Source organism: Talpa occidentalis, unplaced genomic scaffold, assembly GCF_014898055.3.
Source record: "Talpa occidentalis isolate TD23 unplaced genomic scaffold, MPIMG_talOcc4v2.1 talOcc4.14, whole genome shotgun sequence".
Lineage (NCBI taxonomy): Eukaryota > Metazoa > Chordata > Mammalia > Eulipotyphla > Talpidae > Talpa > Talpa occidentalis.
This window is the reverse complement of record NW_023601433.1, coordinates 90,413,952-90,433,538: the sequence shown is the minus strand read 5'-3', so window position 1 is coordinate 90,433,538 and position 19,587 is coordinate 90,413,952. Positions and strand designations below refer to the sequence as shown.

At 66.0% G+C, this 19,587-nt stretch overlaps 1 protein-coding gene and 1 non-coding gene across 5 annotated transcripts in view; both read right to left on the bottom strand.

Moving 5' to 3' along the window:
- Positions 1-19,587, bottom strand: part of EP400 (E1A binding protein p400) — a 62,880-nt gene that overhangs the window by 7,584 nt on the left and 35,709 nt on the right. For all 4 annotated transcript variants that reach the window (XM_037511345.1, XM_037511347.1, XM_037511348.2 and 1 more), the window contains exons 21-44: positions 18,830-18,996; positions 17,886-18,049; positions 17,059-17,295; positions 15,447-15,611; positions 14,448-14,603; positions 13,346-13,440; positions 12,796-13,052; positions 9,492-9,694; positions 9,243-9,412; positions 8,112-8,308; positions 6,780-6,891; positions 6,523-6,666; positions 5,468-5,602; positions 4,644-4,724; positions 4,236-4,370; positions 3,955-3,999; positions 3,725-3,878; positions 3,379-3,620; positions 3,124-3,297; positions 2,905-3,041; positions 2,761-2,817; positions 1,225-1,303; positions 887-1,141; positions 56-101 (exon numbers count right to left, since the gene is read on the bottom strand). In XM_037511345.1, coding sequence (XP_037367242.1) covers positions 56-101; positions 887-1,141; positions 1,225-1,303; positions 2,761-2,817; positions 2,905-3,041; positions 3,124-3,297; positions 3,379-3,620; positions 3,725-3,878; positions 3,955-3,999; positions 4,236-4,370; positions 4,644-4,724; positions 5,468-5,602; positions 6,523-6,666; positions 6,780-6,891; positions 8,112-8,308; positions 9,243-9,412; positions 9,492-9,694; positions 12,796-13,052; positions 13,346-13,440; positions 14,448-14,603; positions 15,447-15,611; positions 17,059-17,295; positions 17,886-18,049; positions 18,830-18,996 — 3,607 coding nt within the window. The remainder of the gene's footprint in view (positions 1-55; positions 102-886; positions 1,142-1,224; positions 1,304-2,760; positions 2,818-2,904; positions 3,042-3,123; positions 3,298-3,378; positions 3,621-3,724; positions 3,879-3,954; positions 4,000-4,235; positions 4,371-4,643; positions 4,725-5,467; positions 5,603-6,522; positions 6,667-6,779; positions 6,892-8,111; positions 8,309-9,242; positions 9,413-9,491; positions 9,695-12,795; positions 13,053-13,345; positions 13,441-14,447; positions 14,604-15,446; positions 15,612-17,058; positions 17,296-17,885; positions 18,050-18,829; positions 18,997-19,587) is intronic.
- LOC119245420 (small nucleolar RNA SNORA49) lies at positions 8,426-8,553 on the bottom strand. The gene has a single exon (XR_005125348.1). It is a non-coding gene; the product is annotated as a small nucleolar RNA SNORA49 (small nucleolar RNA).

Here is a 19,587-nt window from a genome sequence, read left to right as displayed (position 1 = left end):
CGCTGCCCGGGGGCGCGGGGAGGAGGCAAGAGGGCTCTCTGAGGCGAGGCCTTACCAGCCGGCATGCTTGACCCAGGGACGGACGTCTTAATGGCACCTGCCTGCTAAAGAAAGCAGCCCTGTCAGCTGCAGCCACGCTTCGCAGCAAGGCCTCCAGGCTTCCCAGTTCTGTCAAACCCCAGCTCTTGACACCAAGGGCACTGGCCACCTGGGCCTCTCCAGCCCTATTGCACTCCACCCTGGCTTTCCCTGGACACCAGGGTCTGCCCCCTGCCCCTCGCGTCTGCCAAGCTCGGGGCCTCTGCTATTTCACTCTTTTTTTTGGTGACTCCCGTCAAGGAGGCCTCGGCCAAAGCTGGCTCTGCAGAGAGGCCCTTGGTCAGCTGCCCCCACCCCACAGGAGAGCCTCCCGGGAAGAAGAGTATTTCCTTGAGCCCATGCTGAGTGAGGTCGCTTTCTAGCGGAGGGTGCACGGACCCCTCGCGGTGGTGCCGCCTGCCCAGCTGGTGTCCCAGGGGCAGGGGTGACGTGGGCGCGCCTGGGCGAGAGGACACGCGTCTGTGTACACGAGCACGCTCCTCTGGGGCACGCCTGAGCAGGGCAAGGCTCCGAGGAGGGCAGGCGGGGCCCTTGGGGTGGCCTGTCGCAGGTGCTGCCCACTCTGTGCCACCAGTCCAAGAGCAGCGGTCCCGCCCCCGCTGGAGAAGCCCAGCCCAGCCGCCTGGGGCGCAGGTCGGTGTGCATGGGAAGGGCCCTCCAGGCAGCCCCTCCCTCCCTCTCGGAGACGGCTCAGCCTCGCCTGCACGACCCGGCTGTGAGTCCGTGAATGGGGCCCCCCCAAGGGGCCACCTGCCCGCCCGCCGGCCCACCGCAGGGGGCGTCTCACCAGCACAGCAGCGCTGCCCACTGTGGTGATGGCGGGCGGCACCTTGGGCGGGGCAGGGGTGGGCGGCGGCTGGGCCTGGGCCTGGGCCTGGGGCTGGACGGCTGGTGGCCCGGCTGGGGGCTGGCTGCCCGCCGCTTGGGGCTGGGGCAGCGGTGGCGGCGGCGGCTGCGGGGGCGGGGGCTGCGGCTGTGGCGGGGGCGGCGGCGGGGGCTGCGCCACAGACGGCTGCTGGGCCTTCTGCTGGTCGGCCAGCGCCTGTGGGTGGGAAGGAAGAGGCTGTCGGGGCAGGCCTCACCGCCCCGGCACCTCCCCGGCAGAGGCGGAGCCCAGGGCCCCACCTTCTTCTCCTTGGCGATGCGTTCTGCACGCAGAGAGGCCACCTGGATGGGGGGCAGCGGCTTGTCATAGTTGATCCCGCTGAAAGACACGAGGGGGACTGAGGAGAGCCACCCGCGGCGCCACCAGCCTCCCACCGCTGCTGCCCAATGTGCTCCAGGCCCGCCCACCCGGCAAGCAAGAACACGCGTGCCCTGCCCCACGAGGCTCTGCATCCCCCCCGACGGCCACTGCCATGCCCACGCACCCTCCTCCGGTCCACTTAGGGCCCCAGCCACGCGGCGCTCGCCTCTCACTCCTGCCTGCCCTGTGCCCACCCCCTGGCCTGTCCCTCCACCCCACCTGCGCCTGCCCCGCAGGGCCTTGCAGGGCAAGCCACCTGGGCCGTGAGGCAGCACGACCCCCACCCTGCAGGTGGCTCTTGTTCCGCGAGGCTCCACCTTCCTTCCCTCTCACCTGGCTGGGGATCCCTCTCCTGCCGGCCAAGGACCTCCCTCATGCCAGCTGTCCACCTCCATCCTGCCCCCGGCATGGAACACGTCTCTCTCACAGACACCAGTCCAAGGCACCGAGACCTGCGCACGTGCCCCCACCCCCAGCTGCTCCAGCCGCCGCTCTCTGCCCAGACAACACCCAGCACTGCAGGCTGGAGATACACTCTGAGCAGCCGCCTCCCTCGCCCCTCCTCCCGCCCTGCCGACAGGCTGCTGGCAGCCCTCCCTGCTCCACACTCTTGAGGCCCGCAACCTGGCCCCCCAAGCGGCAGAGCAACAGACCCATAGGGGCCCCCCCCACCCCGCCCAGCCTGGCCCACCAGCTTGGACCAGCAGGCCTGGAACTGCCTGCCTGGGCTCTGCCAGAATCAAGCCGCAACCTGGCTTGCTCTGACCACCCCTTCACGGACCCTCTCCCTGAACCCTCAGCAGCCTCTGTGCTCAGGACAAGAGCCGCCCCCTCCTGGACCGGCTGCTCAGGGTGCGCCCCTGTGGGGCAGGCCCCGGTCAACACCTGCTCTGGGTCCAGACTCGAGCCCTGCATCGCGGCGCCCGCGGCCCCCAGCCTGGGGAGACCACCCAGCGCGTCTGCGATGCAGCAGCGTGGGGCCGGGAGGCCACAGTGACCAGCGAGGCCAGGGCATCCTGAGGGGCTGCAGGGCCGGTGCCCACGAGCCCGGCTGGGTGAAGACGAGGCCTGACCCACAGGGCGGCTGCCCTCCCCTACCCGCCCCAGGCCTGCACTCAGGGCCTCCCGCCACAGGGCCAGCCCCCGCCAGGGCTGCTGCCCGCACCCCGTCTCCCTGCCCCCACCATGCATCCTTGGTTCTCTCTGCTCAATCCCAAAGCAGCTCATCAAGTCCTAAAAGGACCAACACATCCGTAAGCAGACGGGGCACCCCCGCGGACGAGTGCCCCGGGTAGCGCGGAAGGGAGGCCGCACCCCAGCCCACACACGCCGTCCCTCGGCACAAGCGCTCTGGCTCTGGGCGGGTCAGACGCAAGGCAGCTTGGGCGGGGGGTGAGCGGGGGCACGCGGCATACCTCTCGGCCAGCACGGAGGCGTGCTTGGGGTTCTTCTGAAAGGGGTTCATGCCAAGCCTGCAGGACAAAGCGGGAGAACGACACTCAGCGAGGGGCAGCAGGCGGGTCCTGCCCCCTCCGTCAGGCCCAGGGGTGGGGGCGTACAGAGGCTTGATGGGGGGGCTCCTCTTCCCGGCCGTCATCTTCATGAGGTCGAAGTGGCTGCTGTACAGCTGGGTGTGCGTGGCGTTCTCGTCCTGGGCGTACATCTGGCCCGTGCGCAGCGGGCGGTTGTTCTTGCTCTGCAAGGACACTGGGTCAGCGCCTCACGGTGCCGGGGCCGCCCGCCCGCCCGCCCGCCCGCCCGCCCGCCCGCGCCCGCACCTTGCCCTCCTCCCGCGGGATGAGCACGCTCTCGTAGCGGTTCCGGCACTGCTTGGACGAGCGGTAGATGCGGCTGCAGGAGTTGACGACGTCGCTGACCAGGTCCCAGTTGGGCGTGTGAGCCGGCGACACAATGGTGAGGTTCAGGGGCAGCTCCAGGAGCTGCTTCACGGCCTGGGGGGAGCCGGCGCGGGTGAGGGGCGGGCCCTGGCAGGGGCAGGGGATACCCAGGACGGCGGCCGGCCCGCCCCTCACCTGCAGCAGCGCCCAGTCCTCGCTGATGAGCCATTCGGGGTTGTCGGCGCCGGCCTCGGCCGTGGGCTTGGCGAAGGTGGGCAGGGGCTTGGCGAACTGCGTCTGCTGCTTCAGCAACATGTTCTTTTTCTGCTCCTTGCCCTCCCGCCGCACCTTCAGCACGCCCGGCGCGGCGCGGTCAAACAGCGAGCGGGGCGGCACCACCGCCTCGCCGTGGCGCTGCTTCTTCTTCCTGCCTGCAGCTGAGCAGAGAGGTGTCCATCTGGGGCGCGGGACACGGCCCCTCGGCACGCGGTGGGGGGGCAGTGGGGTGACGGGAGTGGGGGGCGGCGGGGCCTGCACATACCTGAGGGATCCGTCTTGTGCCGCTTGCGCTCCTTCCTGACGTACACAGGGGGCAGCTTCGACTCCGGGATGGGGGTGGTCTCGTACGTGAGGCACATGACGGAGTCGGTGTAGATGTCATTGTCGTCCTGGGGGGGCGTGGGCGGGGTCCAGAGCTGCCGCAAGAAGGGGAGCCGGTGAGCGGCACAGGCCACAGCAAGCTGAGCCCCGCGCAGAGGGGATGGCGCTCACCGGCATGGCTTCTGTCTGCCCATCGGCTCCCTCGTACACGTACTCCTGCGGGGAGAGACGCAGGCTTCCAAGCCGGCCCAGCCTCACGCGCCTGCAGGGCCGCCCTCCTCCGTCCCCGGGCTCTCAGGTCTTCTGGCAGCGACAGCAGCGCCACCACGGGCTGAGCGCACCGTAGCCCCAGGCGCAGCCATGCTGGGGGACACGATGGGCGGCCGCCCCCCCACCCCAAAGCACCCAAAGCACTGGGGGATGGCCCTCCAGTGCTGGCCGCTGGCACATACCGCACGGTAAGCGTCCTCCCGTGTGTAGGTGAGCAGCTCCTCCTGCTCGCGCTCCCGCCGTGCCCTGGCCGCCTCCTCCCGCAGGGCCCTGGCGTTCTGGCACTCCCAGGCGCGCACCGCGCTCACCACCGCATCCTGGCGGGAGAGCACGCGTCGGGCTGGTGCGCCCGGGGCCCCGCGCGCCCAAGAGGGGCGGGCACCACTGCCAGCTCCTGGGCCAGCTGCTGGCCCAAAGACAGCCCCCCAGCCACGGGCTCCAGGGAGGCAACCCTCCCCACACAGGGGCCTCCGAGACCCCACTCTGCTGAGTCCGGGTTTGTTCCTTTAACTCTGGGCAAGTGCCGCCGACCTGGAAGCAAAGGAAGGAAGGAAGCCCCGAGGCCGAGACCCCACGGAACAGGCACTTACCTCCCGGCCCCGGGCCTCGTCGTCGGTGGCCGTGTGAAACAACTCCAGGTAGTTCAGAGCGTACTTTTCGATAGGTGTAAGCTGTTCCAAAGAGTATTTTTTGAGTAGGGTTAACAGCAAGTTAATGAAGGTTAAGTTCTTTATACACTGCCCTCCCGCCCCAGTCTAAGGAAGTAAGTATCTTGTAAGGAGCAAATGTCTGAAATAAAAATTACGTAAAAAACATGCTGAGGGCCTCCCTGGTGGCACAAGGGGTTAAACACTGTACTATAAAGCAATCAGCAGCGTCTGCACGAGTTTGATCCCCGGCCGGCCAGTTACCCACATGGCGCAGCAGACCTCTCCTGTCTCCCCGCTGCTCCCCTCAGCAGTGGGTTTCAGTCAGTCTGCCTGTTCTGTTCCTGGCTCTGTCTCTGGTGAATCCTCTCTCCTCCCGCATCTCTGGCCTGCACCCCAGCTCTTGCGTGCATAGATAGATAAATCTTTGAGAAAAAAAAAGGGGGGGGCCTCCCCTAGTGGCGCAGCGGTTGAACGCTGGATTGTGAAGCTGCCCGCAGCCTCTGCAGCACTGGTTCAATCCCCGGCCGCCAGGTGAGGGTCCCACATGGCGCGCAGACCCCTCCTGCCGCCCGCTGCTCCCCTCAGCAGTGTCCTTCGGTCCTTCTGCCTGCTCTGCTCCCCGCTCTGGCTCTGGTGGATTCTCTCACCCTCCCGCGCCTCCAACTGTACTCAGTGCTTGTATAAATAAATCAATCAATCTTAAAAAAATAAAAAACCTTTGGGCAAAAAACCCACAAAAACATGCTGAGAAGAAAACCCCAAACCTGCTCCATGAAGTCAGCCAACTCCTCCGAGGGCGAGGGCTCAGGATCCCCCGGTGGGCTGTCAGGGCCCCCCAGCACTGCTTCCTCTGTGGGCCTATCCGCACCGTCCTCCAGATACTCGATGCTCTTGAGGGCCTGAAGAAACGATGGGCAGGTGATGTCCACTGTCTTCTGCGTGGACGGGCTCTGAGCAAGAGCCCCGCTGCAGTTACTGGGCGCCGCCATCCCTGGCGCTCCCAGGCCCCAAGGTCTCCAGAGATGGGGACCCACGACCCACAGATACGTCACTGGCAAGTAAAGGTCACAGGCCGTGAGCCTGAATGAGATGCACGGGAGTCACTACACCCCCCACACGCCAGCAGCAGGAGACCCGGGAGCCAAATGGCCTGGCCGGGCGGCCGCCACAGGCCAACAGGACACCTGCCCCGGACGGCACTGCCAAGGGCGGACAGCTCCACGTGCCCATCCCTGGAGCCAAGACATGCAGACACAGGCAGAGATGCTCGCACGCAGACAGACGCGGCTCTCGGTTAGAGGCTCTCCACTCAAGGTAGTGCAACCTCTCTTCAGGGCCCTTTGGCAAAATCTGCCAAAGTTTAAAACTGGCACCGCAAGCAGAAACAATTGCCAGATGGACTCGTGGGTAGGCAGACGGACCCAGAAACGGGGAGTAAAGAAGACCCGCCCGCAACCTCCAGGGACCCAAGGCAGAGAAGGAGCCCCTCGGCCGGCAGCCTGCCCTGGGCCCCGCTGCGCCGCTGGCACGGCCAGCTGCTTCTCACGAGGACGGCAGGTCTCCGCGCCCCGGCATGGGAGCTGTGGCGGCCTGAGCGAGGGGCGCATACGTGGAGCTCCCAGAGGCAGGAGCCCCACGAGAGGCTGGCTCTCTCCCTGCAGCGCCATGCTGGCGCCCCCCACCAAGGCCCCACAGATGCCGAGAGAGCCCCTGCGACCCCACTGCAGCCTGTACCTCCTTGCAGCCGGAGACCCCGGGGAAGAGGAGGGAGCGTTCTCGTTGGGCTGAGCCACGAGGCCAGCGGGCTGCAGGCTCTCACCTCAATGAACGGCCGAGCAATTTTGGGTGCGATGGTTTCTGTGACGGAAGGTTCCTGAGAAAGGACGACAAACTCCTCGGCCTTCATCGGGAAGCCCGTGTCGTCCATGGGCGAGTAAACCTCAAACAGCTCCTGGATCGTCCGCTGAACACACGCGCGCACGGGGAGATGAGCACCAGGGCCGCCTGGGTGAGCCCGAGGCCTACGAGGCGGGGCCCGCGCCACGCCAGCAGCCCCTGGGACGCGCACAGAGGTACCTGTGTCAGGAAGGCCATGGAGTAGTCGTTGCCCTGGGCAGCCACTTCCCGGATCAGGTCTTTGGTTCCATTTTTCAACAGTTTCTCTTCAATGGAGTTGCCGCTCACAAGCCTACAGGCACACGCGGGTTCAGCGGGCGGCGGGCACCCGGCCACAGCGCCCACCCTGTGAGTTCTCACAGCCCCACGCTGGCTCCGCAGGGGTCCACGGCCCTGCCTGCTGCTTCAGGAGCCACCCGCCATCCGGGCAGCATGTGGTGGGCCTGGGCACCCCACATGGGTTCTGTTTCTTGCACTGCCGCCAGCTGGCAAGGCCTACTCTGCACCCCCAGGTATCGTGTGCCGTCCTCCTCCATGCTGGCCTGGCACGCAACCCCACTGGGGGCGGCCCCGCCTCCCCGCACTGCTGCCCAAGAAGCACTGGCCCTGCTGGCACCCCCGAGCCCAGCTTCGGCCACAAGGAAGCGCCGCTTGTATTTGCAGGCCCCCCCACCCTGATTCATGAGCCACTCTTCCGCGTGACCGTGAGAAATGCACGCGCTTCCCGCCCAGCACAGGCTCTCTGCTCTGCGGGGCCTGTCAGCTGAGGCGGGTCCTCCGACCACGAGGCGCGGCGTTGTTCTGAAACCCTGCTGCCTCACCGGCTCCAGCGCGGCCGGGAGCCGCAGCTCCTGGAAACAGGTCTCAGGCTGCGCCCCACCCACACCCCCACAAACCAGCTCGACTTCCTGAACCATTAAGCCGGGCCTAAGCGCGGCACCGAGGAGGAAGCGTGACCCTTTTGAGGCAGTACCGGCCAAAGGGCCGGTGACAGGACGGGTCACACAGGGAGCCTTCAGCGCCACGGGGGAGGGGCCCACATCAACTAGGCTGCATGTTTTTGTTCTCTCCTCCCGAGGAACAGGCAACGTGTCGACAACCAGGCAGGCATGGAGCTTGCCCGACGCAGCATCTGTGCAGCGACGGCATCGCGGCCTCGAGAACACAGGAGGCGCCAAGGCCCACGGCCCGGTTCTGGACCGGCCCTGCCCTCCCCGGGGGCAGGGTCACACCAGGAGGCGCAGTCTCGCTGTGAGTGCCGCCCACAGGCTGGGGAGGCGGGCAGGCTGCGCAGGGACACACTCGGGCCGTCCTGCGCCTGGGCTTAGAGGCGCGTGCGAGCAGAAGCCCCGTGAGCTTCGGGGGAAGCGGCTCCCGGGATGAGGCCCGAGTGCATGCCGAGAGGACAGCAGGGCCAGCAGCGCAGCAGAGACTGACCCAGGGTCGGGCGCGCGGCTGGGCTCAGACACACCACGGGCACGGGGACAGCCGGGGCGGTGGGGCGGGCCTCACCGGAACACATGCACGTCCCGGCGCCTCCCGATGCGCTCACACCACTCCTGGGCCGTGGCGTCCATCACGGGGTTCAGGTCACTGTCGTAGAAGACCACCGCGTCGGCCTCCACCAGGCTCCCGCCCGCGGGGCGGCTGTGAGTGCAAAGGATGGCGCAGAAGATCCGCCTGTCCCTGTTGAAGCTCCTCATCAGCTCCTGAGGGCGGCGAGAGCGAGTCCTGAGGACGGCTGGCGCCGCTCCCCGCCTCTGCGCCCTGCCTCCCACCTGTGACCCAGCCGTGGGCACCGGCGAGGAATGCCAGGCGCTGCCTGAGCTGTCAGCCCTGCCTGCAGGCCCCAAAGGAAGACGGGCTCCCCGGGGAGGGATGAGTGCTCTTCCTCTACCCTCAGGCAATGCCGGGGCGCTTTACGGCAAAAGCCCCCAGAGTAAGGCTGAGGGGCAGGGGACACGGCGTGAGCGAGACCGCACAGGCGGCCTGCCCCACACCCTCCCACGCGTCACGCCGGCGCCGAGCAGACCATGAGGCTGACCATCCCTCCAGGCCAGATGCCATCGCCGCCTGTCACCGCGAGCGCTGGGGTCCTCCCGCTGGCCTCCACGCACACGCGTGCCAGCACCCTCAAGAGACCTCGCGGCCCACACCCGCCAGCTGTCTCTGCCAGTGCCTGGATGGGGCAGGCCCGTGCCCGGCAGGTGGACGCCGCCCACGTCTCACCCCTGGGCGGTGCCTGTGGCAGAGCCCTGGGCCGGCCGCTCCCAGGTGGGCCTGTGTGGGTGGCACTGACACGCACAGCCTGTGGCGGCGGTGTCCAGAGGCGCCCACCTGCACCAGCCCCACGCTGGGGGCTGCGGGCTACGCCTGGGCATCAAGCACTGGGTGCATGGAGGCAGGCACGGGGCCGCCTGTGTTTCGGGTTCGGCACAGCCACCTCCCGCGGGCACCGAGGGCTCAGGTGGCCTGTGTGACCTGGACATCCTGCCAGAGCCAAGGGACGAACCAGGCGGGACCAGATAGCCTCGCGCGGACATGAGAAAGTTGTCCCCCAGCCCGGAAAGGCGCGGTGTGTGGCCTGTTTGTTCCAGCAGCCGCGAGGCCCAGCGCCCACCCTGCAGGGCCACAGTGCCCGACCTGCCGCTGCTGGCTGTTGGCGTTCTCATCGATGCGCACGTAGGTGAGGTAGTGGAAGTCCAGGAACACCTCCAGAATGTCCAGCATCAGCAGCATCTGCGACAGGATCAGCACACGGCGTCCCTCCGCTCTTAGCTTCTGCAGCAGCACGGCCAGCGCTTCCAGCTTCCCTGCGGGCGATAGCATGCGTCTCCCCCTGCCCACACACGCATACCCTCCCCTACCCCCCACCCCCAGCGCCACTGGTACCTGAGTCAAACTGGACCAGCCTGAGCTCCGGGAAGCGCAGGGAGCATGGGGCAGTCAGGCGTTGCAGTTGCTGGGCGTGGGGGGCCATGTGCTCCTTGAGGCGGTGCCTGAGCACCCGCATTCTGTGGCTATAGATGGGGGGCGGCCGGGCTACCCACAGAGACGGGGGCGCAGCCACCACTGTAGGGATCACACAGGCCACCCTGGAAGCAGAAAGTCACCGTCACCACCTGGCTCCGTGGCCTCTCCACCTGTTCAAAACTGGGCAGGGGGCCTCCCTCATGACGCAGGGATTAGAGATGGTGCTATCAAGCTATCGCCAGCCGCTGCAGCGCGAGTTCAATCCCCGCCCAGGGAACTGACCCACATGGCCCAGCAGACCTCTCCTGTCTCGCCCGCTGCTCCCCTCAGCAGTGTATTTCGGTCAGTCTGCCTGTTCTGTTCCCCACTCCTGTGAATCCTCTCACCCCCCACACCTCTGGCCTGTACCCCAGCTCTTGTATGCATAAATAAATCAATCTTAAAAAAATAAAACAAAAACAGGGACCTCCCTGGTGGTGCAGCGGGTTGAGCACAGCACTGTGAAGCTGTCTGCAGCCTCTGCAGTGCTGGTTCGATTGCCGGCTGGCCAGGGAGCAACCCACAGGGTGCAGCAGACCTCTCCTGTCTCCCCGCTGCTCCCCTCAGCAGTATGTTTCAGTCAGTCTGCCTGTTCTGCTCCCCATTTTGTCTCTGGTGAATTCTCTCACCCTCCTGCACCTCTGACTGTACCCCAGTTCTTGTATAAATAAATCTTAAAAAAAAAATGGGCAGAGGCCAGCAGGAGGAGGACAGAGCCCTGAGCACAGGCATTGCCACCTGGCCACACTGCCCAGCCCAGCCCCAGGCCCCAAGGCCGCCAGAGGAAGAGCCAGCAGGGGGTGCCTGGGTGCAGGAGCACAGGTGGGGATGGGGCGCTGGCTCCTGGTGGCTGGGGACAGTGGGCACCCCAGAGCTGCTGCAGCCAGCGCACCTCCAGGATGGGACCTGGGGGCGAGGGGCCTGTGGAAAGTGGCACGCCGCCCTCACGCCACCCGACCCCTCACTCCTAGGCACACACGCCCATCCCAGAGCCTATGGAAGCTGCTTCCCGCACTTGCTACCCACTGCACACACACTGAGGCAGTCCACGCAGCCCCGACAGACGCCTCCATCCACTGGGCAGATGGAAACACTCTGCGACCATGGGCAGAAAGGCTGAACAGCACCAAGGGGCTGGTGCTTCCCACGGGGCCCACAAAGTCGACACCCAGGCCCTCCTGCGCAGCTGACGAGGCACTGAAGAGCCGAGCCGGAACGGCCTCCAGTTTCTCCACAGTCACAGCGGCCAAGGGGTGGCTGGTGAGGCAGGCGGGGCGGGGCAGAGAGCCCAGAGGAGACCCGCACACACGCGAGTCCAGGGCCCGGGTGCTGGAGCAAAGGGCGCAGGGGGCACGGGGAGCCCCCGCACCAGGGAGCCTGGACACCTGGACGGGCACGTGAGGGAGGGGCCTTCACAAACCCTGGCTCACAGTGGTCACTTGCCCAGAGGCAAACACAGGCCCACACAGCCCTACAAGCTAACCAGCCTGGATGACCCTGGGCGTGACAGTGACTCTTTAGCCAAAGCAGCAAGGGAGAAACACTTGATAAACCGTACCTTGTTAAAAGCAAGAACTTCTCTGCAAAGCTAAACTGTCAGAAGGACCAGAACACAGCCCACAGCATAGGAGCAAATGCTGGCAGAAAGCACACCTGATGACAGAGAACCCTAACCCAACAGTCAGCCCCAAACCCCAAAGACCGTCACAGCGGCCTTGCCGTGGACGACGTGGGGGGGAGGGGGGCAGAGAAGGACATGGAAGACGGGCCACGCCGCGTTGCCAGGGAGACACAAGTCAAGCCCCACGAGATGCCCCACAAGCCCGTCCGGCGGCCAGAGTGCAGGCGGGGCCGCGGGGCCTCAGGAGCCAGTGCTTGGGGGTGCAGGGTGCCAGGGGCTCTGCAGACAGCTGGCACCTCACCACACACCCGCTCCACCTCGAGGCGGCAGCTGTGCTCTTTGTTGGTTCCCGAAGGGGGCCGAACGCTTGGGTCCACCCAAAACTCGGCACAAGGATGTTCACAGCAATGAACCCCAAACTGCCAAAGCCTGGAAACAGCCGACAGGTGAGGAGTAAGGGACAGCAGGCCTGGGACCAGCACGCCCAGGGACGCACCGGCGTCGCGACGACTCGGAGGGTCCCCCGCCACTGCCGCAAGGACAGGACGCCAGGCCGGGGGGCCCCAGCCCGTCTGCTCCAACTGCACAGCGTTCTGAAAGGGCACCCCATGACCACAGCAACAGAGAGCGGGGTGTGGGCGGGGGAGGGACGAGCTGCAGGGAGGGCATGCAGGGCGGGGGCCACAGGCCACCAGACACAGTCAGACCCATGTGAGGTCAGTACCAGGGCGAGCCCGGAAGCTGTCTTGGGCTCTGGGGGGGGCGAAGACGTGTCCATGAGGTGCTTCCACGCGACAGCCCCCCCTTGTGGGGTGCTGACTATGGGGAGGGAGCGTGTGTGGGGGGAGGGAGCGTGTGTGGGGGCAGGGGCTGTTTGGGGATCTGCTGTGACTCTGAAGCTGCTCTGAAGCCCGAGTCTTCCCTCCACATCATCCATGACGCTGGCCGGGCGCCTTCCCCATCAGTCATCTGAGGTCCGAGGGGCCTTCACAAGCGCACAGGGAAGCTCGGCAGGCCTGGATCTCCACACCCCCGCACCCCATCCCGCGTGGAAGGTAGGAGAACTGCCGCTCTTGGCTGAAGCAGAGCAGGAGAAGCAGCTTCCAGTGCCTGGAGAAAGTTTCCAGCCAGAAGAGAGCAGGAAAAGCCCCAGGGCCCCATACGCTCCCGCAGCAGAGAAGCCGGCTCCCGCCTCCACGCATCTGGACTTGGGTGTTCCCGCCCACGCAGCTGGTCTCTGAGCTCAAATCTTAGACATGCATCTTATCACTCAACGCTGAGTGGCCCGTGCGGGTTTTCATCAGATGCTGTTTCTAAGGAGTAAAGTCGACACCTCCGACGCCAACCCCTTGGGCAGAGCCGGCACGAGGCCCTCCCAGAGCCGGGGCTGCAGGGAAGAACTCAACCTGGGTCTTGGCCGGCTTCCTGGAGGGCAGACACCGACCGCAAGCCCATGTGGTGCCAGGACCCAAGACCCAGGATGTGATGCCAGCATAGGCTTCCCAGAGACATGGGGCGTAGGCGCCATGGCAACGCAGCGCAGCCCCAGAACGCAGCACTCGCCTGGCCATGACGTCTCGCAGGGCTTCCTGCCGTTCTGCCAGCGTCAGGATCAGGCCCCTCCGCATGTCTGCAGGCAGCACGTCACAGCCCCGGCCCTGGCTGCTGTGCACGGGCCTGAGCCAGGGTGTTGCCCCCACCCCTGTGAGGGAGCAGACGCTCAGCAGGTCTCGGCCGTAGACAGGGGCCCGGGCGCAGCGCCGTGTGTTGACACGGTGGATCTGGTCCAGCCGCTCCTTCAGAAGCCTGGCCTTGTCCTCCTTTATCAGAAACAAGTGGTGAGAACGTCAGTGGGGGAAGCACAGAGCAGCGGCCCCTCCCACGCCACGGGCCCCATGAGTCAGGATGGGACCATGCCATCCCTGGCCTCCGCGGGGAGCAGTGGTCAGGACACACCCAGCCAGTGTGGCCCAGGCGGAGGCCGGGCTGTTGCGGGAGCCAGCTTCCTTTCCTCCTACAGAAAGCGTCTCTCAGAGCCGCACTCAGAGGCCGGCAAGTCTATGCCGGGACCTGACCCCCAGGAGGAGGAGCTGCAGCCTGCCCAGCCCCGCACCTGGGTAGGCACGCCGAGCGGCGAGGCAGGTTTGGGGGCCACTCCAGGCTCTCCAGCAGCCATGGGGTTCACTGCCACCCGACCGGGCACACCACCTACAGAGGCAGAAACGGGGAGCTGAAGACGGCAGGGCTGCCCCGCCTAGAGAGCCAGCCTCCACAAGAACCTGTGGACGCAAGCTCAGCGGCCAGAGCCACCAGCGAGGGGGTCCCCCACTCCTGGGCGGGGTCCCAGCCGGGCCTGGCTGGCTCCTGCTATCCCTTGGTCCACCCCCAGCGTGCTCGGAGGGCCCTTCCCCACCAGGCCGGTGCGGGCACCACAGGGGGCACGTGCCTCTCCCGGCGCCCCTGAGCACCCCCGCCCACTGCAAGGATGCAGCATGGCTGAGCACCAAGGCGGGCATCCCCGCCCCGCCCCCACAGCCAGGGCCAGGCTGTTGGTCTCGGTGGCTCCGGGCACAGGGACCTGAGCCTGAGAGCCCGCAGTGGAGGCTTTGGGTGGGAGTCCAGTGGTTGTGCAGGGGTAGGGCCCCAAGTCCAGAGGGAGCAGAGCAGGGCGTATACCCCTGGGAGGGCGACTGCAATCCTGGGAGCGGGAGCACAGCTGGAATAGGGGCCAGCCGCGGCAGGGACGCGGCCACCGGGGGCAGAGCTGTGGCTAGGGCCCCCACGAGGGGGTGGGTGCAGGGCCTGCCGTCAAAATGGCCAACGGCACAGGGCGGGGCTGGGGGGCTGGTGACCAGGGCCTGGCTGGGGACAGCGGGGGTCTCTTTGCTCTGGGTCCTGCTGTTTCCACATGCCAATCTGACCCCCGCCTCCAGCAGAGAGGCCCGTGAGCAAAGCTGGAAGCAGGAGCCCCAGAAGGCCTGCCCAGGAGTCTGGTGAGCACAGCCACTCTGACGCTGATAAGCCAAAGGGCGTGATCCCCAGTCTCCTGCAGGAGGACCAGACTAATGTTGTGGAGAGGAAGTATATTTGTCCCACCTTCGGGGGCCTAGGGGAAGCCAGGCAGCCAGGCGAGCGCCTGGGCAGCTCGAGGGCAGAACCCACCCTCCCTGGGGCCACAGGATGCCTCCCGTCACACCTGCTGCTCGGGCACCTACCTTGTGGGGCCAAGGGGGTGGGGCCCGGGCCGCTGGCGGGGGGCTTGCTCCCCAGGGCATGGAGGGCGCCCGCCTGAGACACGGTCTGCATCAGCACAGGGCCCGGAGGGCGCAGGTAGGACTGCCCGGGCGCAGACACGATCTGGAGGACGCTGCCTGCAAGCACAGGGCAGAGGACCAGTGCAGCCGCGAGCCCTCCCAGGGACCTCACTCCCCTCCCACGTGCAGCCAGAGCAGGTGCCGCACTGAAACCCGTGGCTGCTGTGCTCCGCCAAGCAAAGCCAAGGTCTGGCCACCTGGAGAAAAGCTGAAGCGTCTCAGCTGTAAGGCCCGCGCGCGCTACGGCCGCACGGACGGACGCCTGTTTGGCCTCAGGTCACCTTTCCTCACGGCCCTCACTGGAACAGGCGGAGGCGGCCTGCCACGAGCCATCGGGTGTGGCCGCTCGCTCCGTGTGCCCAGGCAGGGTGGAGAAAGGCTTTGGCTGGCCCGGCTCGAGCGTCTGCTCGCAGGCCTGGCCCCACAACAGAGGGACGCGGGTCCAAACAGGTCAGGCGTGCCCGGCACCCCTCACTGACAGCACCACCTCCAGCCTCCCTTGGACGTGGGGAGCTGACGCCGCGCTACAGCTGAGCATGGTGGGGACGAGCAGACCGGCCCTGATGGCACTCACAAGGCGCCCTCGCGGGCCTCAAGGCAGACATGAAGCGGACACACAGCTCTCACCAGCAGCCCACGGGCTGCCGGGACACAGCCTGCACGTGGACAGCACCTCTCCTGGACATGGGGCCAGCGCCACAGTGATCCCGGGGCCTCCGAAGCGATTTTTAAAAGAGGGACCTCTTTGCAAGGGGAAGAAATAACCCCCAAATGGGCAGCAGCTACGGAGCAGGCCCGGGGACAGGGCTGGGTGGTGCTGCCTGCACTCCCAGCCGGCTCGAGTCCGAGCAAGCCTCGCTCCCAGCGAGAGCAGTGGGCGCGCGCCCTCAGCCGCCTTACCTTGGAGCTGCAGGGGCTGGCCGGCCGTGAGCTGCCGCAGCTGGCTGTGAGACAGGGTGAACTTGTTCCCTTGGAACTGCAGGGTCACGGGGGTCTCTGGCTGAGCCACGCGACTCGGTGGTCCCGAGAGGGAAGCCAGCTGGGCGATTTTGACGACCTCTCCACCTGCAGAAAGGCAGAGGGAGGGCGCGTGACCATCCTGGGAGAAGCCGGCCGCTGTGGCGTGGCGGCGCCTGAGTCTGCAGGACTGAGTGGGTGAACCGCCGTCTCGGAAACGGCGCCGCCCCACGGCTTCCAGAAGACAGGCGCTGCGGGGCGAGGGACGAGGGCGCGGACATCAGGTCTCACAGCCGCCTCGCCCACCCCCAACCAGGAGAGCGCAGGTGCCAGGTGCTAATTAGCCAACCGCACCGAGGAGCGTGTCGCCTGCCTTGCCAACGTCGTTAAGCGGCAGAAGTCTGCTCCTGACACGCTCTGAAACACTAATCCACCTTCAGGAAAGTCCCAAAACGTGAGAGAGTGCACGTCCAGTCTACCCCTCGGTGGGAGACAAGACAGCTTCACCACCGCGGCACAAGGGCAGCGCGTGCCGTCACACCCGCGACCGCCCAGGGTCTGGGGACGCGGCTCAGCACACACATCACAGAAGGTGACGTGAAGAGAGCCCCACGGTGACTCAGCTGCACCGTGGGACACTCCATCCCCGTCACTTGCTGTGACCGCACGTGACGCTGATGGCAATGGAGTCAGACACACCGGCTCAGAAAGGCCCCCAAGGCGGGCCCCTGGCTAGCCTTTCTGGCGGGTCGGCACGCGAGTCCGGAGGCGCCGAGAGTGCATGCGCCGTTAGTGGTTTACTGGAGAGAGCAGTTAGCAGAGGTGAAAAGACACCCAGAGATCTTGTCCACAGCATGGCCGTGACCAGGACAGGCACCGGGAAGAGGAGGGCGTTTGAGGAGTGGCTAGGCGGAGTGCGGCCTGCACGCGGGCCCAGCCACAGCCCTGAGCTAGGGAGTGGCCGCAGGGCAGTTGACCAGGGAGCTCTGTCGGCAGAGAATCAGCCTGAACAGCGGCTCCTGTGCCCATGGTGTTTGAGCGACCAGGAGTGAGGCATGAGGAGGCCTGGGGTGGGGGCGGGAGGGGGGAGCTAGCTGCACCGGTCCCAGGGAAAGCGGAGCCGCAGGAAAGGGGCTATATGCAGGCGCTTTCGCTGCCACAAGCCATCTGGGCTGAGCAGGATTTAGTTCAGGGTTTAAACCTGGAGGTGACAGAGACTAAGCAGCAGCCACGGCATCTGCAGCCCAAATCTGGCTCTCCACGCCGGGCGGCCACCTTCCCCGACACCATGTGCCTCCTCCCTTGTTCCAGCAGCGCCTGTGGCCGGTGGACAGACCTGGGCCGGCAGAGTGAGCGCGAGCGCGCGCAGGCAGAGCAAGGCGGGAAGCACAGGAGAGAAAAGACAGGAGGGCTGGACGTGGGGCTCAGAGAGGCCCCTCCCGGAAGGCTGCAGCACTCAGCACAGGGAGCGGGAGACGGGGGTGGGGCGGACAGCAGAGGTGCTGCCCCGGGTCTCGTGGTAAAGAGGCGGCAGAACCACATGGAGGCCACTTACTGGGCAGGCGCGCCTGGGCCTGCGATGTGAGCACCAGCCCCTGCGGCAGTGCGCTCTGCCCGGTCGGGAGCGGGGGGGCCTGGGGCTGGGGCTGGGACGGGCCTGGGGCCGGCGCCTGGGCAGTGGTCTGTGCCCGCAGTTTCGCAGGACGGGCTGGGCTAGGCGCTGGGCTGAAGGTCGAGGCGGGTGGGTGTCGCGGAGCGCCGGTGCACGCCTGAGAGCTCTGAAACGGGGCCGCTGCAATCGATAAGGGTTGTTTGTGCAAAGCTGTTAGAGGGTCCTCGTAAAGTGCAGTGTTCAAAACCGAATTTTAAAAATATTAAACAAACACGACTTCGCAGTCTTTCAACCGAGACGCCCTCTCTAGGAGGCGGGGCCGACGGTGCCCATGGATGATGGTCTTCGACAGCTGGGCACTCATTTCCACACCAGCCGCAGCCAGCTCTTCTCAGGTCAGTGGGAGCCGGGTCAGCCCGTGAGCCGCCGTCAGAAGCTCTTCCTAAGCGTGGCGTGCAGAGCTGCCTCCCCCATGGGACACTAGGCCGAGTGCAGAAACCACAGGACCGGCCCCACCGCTCGGGCAGAGCGCGGCTGTGTGGCCCTCACAGCTGCGGGGCGAGGGGACGGCGGGCACATGTGTCCCTCTGTGAGCAGACGCCACCGCTGCTGGTCACACTGTGTGACCGTGACCCGGCAAGGTGACAACGTGCGGGGTCGAATCCTCTTTAAACAAACAGGAGCCTGACGCTCACGCAGCACGGGCGGACGGCCCCGCCCATGCAGGAAGCCTGTGCCCGCGGTCTCGAGGGCACCCCTAGGAAGCCTACCTTTGGCATCTGGGTTTGCAGAGAAGGTGGCGATAGGGGGCCGTCCTCGCACATGGCCCTGGGGCGTGGTGGCGGTGGTGGCAGCCGTGCGGGGCGGGTGTGCACTGGGGAAGGCCACCGTGCGGCCCTCGGGCTTCTGTCCGTACTGCACAGGCTGGAACAACCTAGAGGCCGGTGGTACGGGAGAGGGTGCTTGTCACAGGGCGTGGCCTGTGTGGTCTGGGGATGGGTGAGGGGGCTGCAGGGATCAGCGGGGGTCCCACTCCCACGTTGGCTCACGGAGGGCGGGGGCTTGCTGACCCCCACTGTGCGGCTGGCAGAGAATGGAGGAGACAACTGTGAGCCGCACCTCCTCCACTGAGGGCAGGAGAGCTGGGCGCGGTTCAGCTCCGTCCCCAGCGTGGACTAGGTAAAAGCACCTCTAACACCAAGCCCGGGCTGCCTCCTCCAGGAAGGAGGGCAGTGGTGTGCGGGCAGTGTGCAAAGCGGGAGCAGCGTGGCCTGGGCACAGCGGGGGGCGCAGCAGCAGGGCGTGGCTCACGGGAGGCTGCCCCAGGGGAGGCACAGAGCACAGAGTGGATGGAGCGTGGCCGCCCCTCCCTGTCTAACCAGAGGCTGAGGGCCCCAGCAAGCAGGGGCTAGGGGTGTGGGCTCCCTGGCTAGCCAGGAACCACTGATGGCACCATGGCGAGGCAGTCGGCCCTGTTCCCTAGGAAGCACCTGCTCCCTGGCTTCCCCTCAGGCTGCCTGAGGCAGTCCTGTCTATTTTAACATGCTGGACTTACCTCAGGTCACTGGGGTTTCCAGCACTTCACCAGCACATTCATAACCCAGCTCAGGCACCCACACACCTAGCATCCCCAAGCCACTGCTGCTGAGGGGCTGTGTGCCTGTCCTGGGGGCCCAGCCAGTCCCCTGGGGAGCAAAGTGAGGCCCCCACATACCTGCTGGGCTTCAGCCTGAAGGCGGCCGGCCTGCCGGGCGGCGGGGGCGCAGTCAGCAGCTCCTCGAAGAGCTTCCGGGTGGCCTGCCTCCGGCTCAGCAGCTCGGCTTCGTGGCGAGTCATTCTGTTCTCCAAGCCAACAAGGTCAAACATGGAGAGATCGGTGTCCTGGGCAGGAAGAGAAAACACCACCAGGTAACAGGAAGTGGCCCTGACCAAGCCCCACCCACTACCGGCGGGAGGATGCAGCCCTGCCACTTCATGCTCATGTGGCCATGGCGCACCTTGGTTTCCCCACTGGGAGTGAGGAGAGGCGCGTGGCCATCAGGTGGGTAGGAGGGAGGGGCGGGACTGGCTGGCACAACAGAGGGGTGCTGCACCTCCCCCTGCAGTGACCCTCAGGGCTAATGGCTGTTGCCATGGTCCCTGAGGTCCGGCATGGGCAAGGAACCATGCGCGCAGGGGGAGAACAGCAAACTCCCTAAAATACAGAGAAGCCGAATGCCTGCCAAGAAATAACGACCACCAGAAGCTGCCACAAAAATGATTAAAAGAAATGTTGACCACCTGGAACCTTATCTCGCTTTCTCAAGGCCCACAAACTTTATTCTGCTACAACTGTCTCTCTAAAATCTTTCCTTTTTCTGGTCATTGATTGCTAATTAAAAAGCATACGTAATTTAATAATTAGGCTAATGCAAATGAAACATTACTAAACACTGTGTTATAATAGAATTGTAGTTTAATAATCTTTCTATT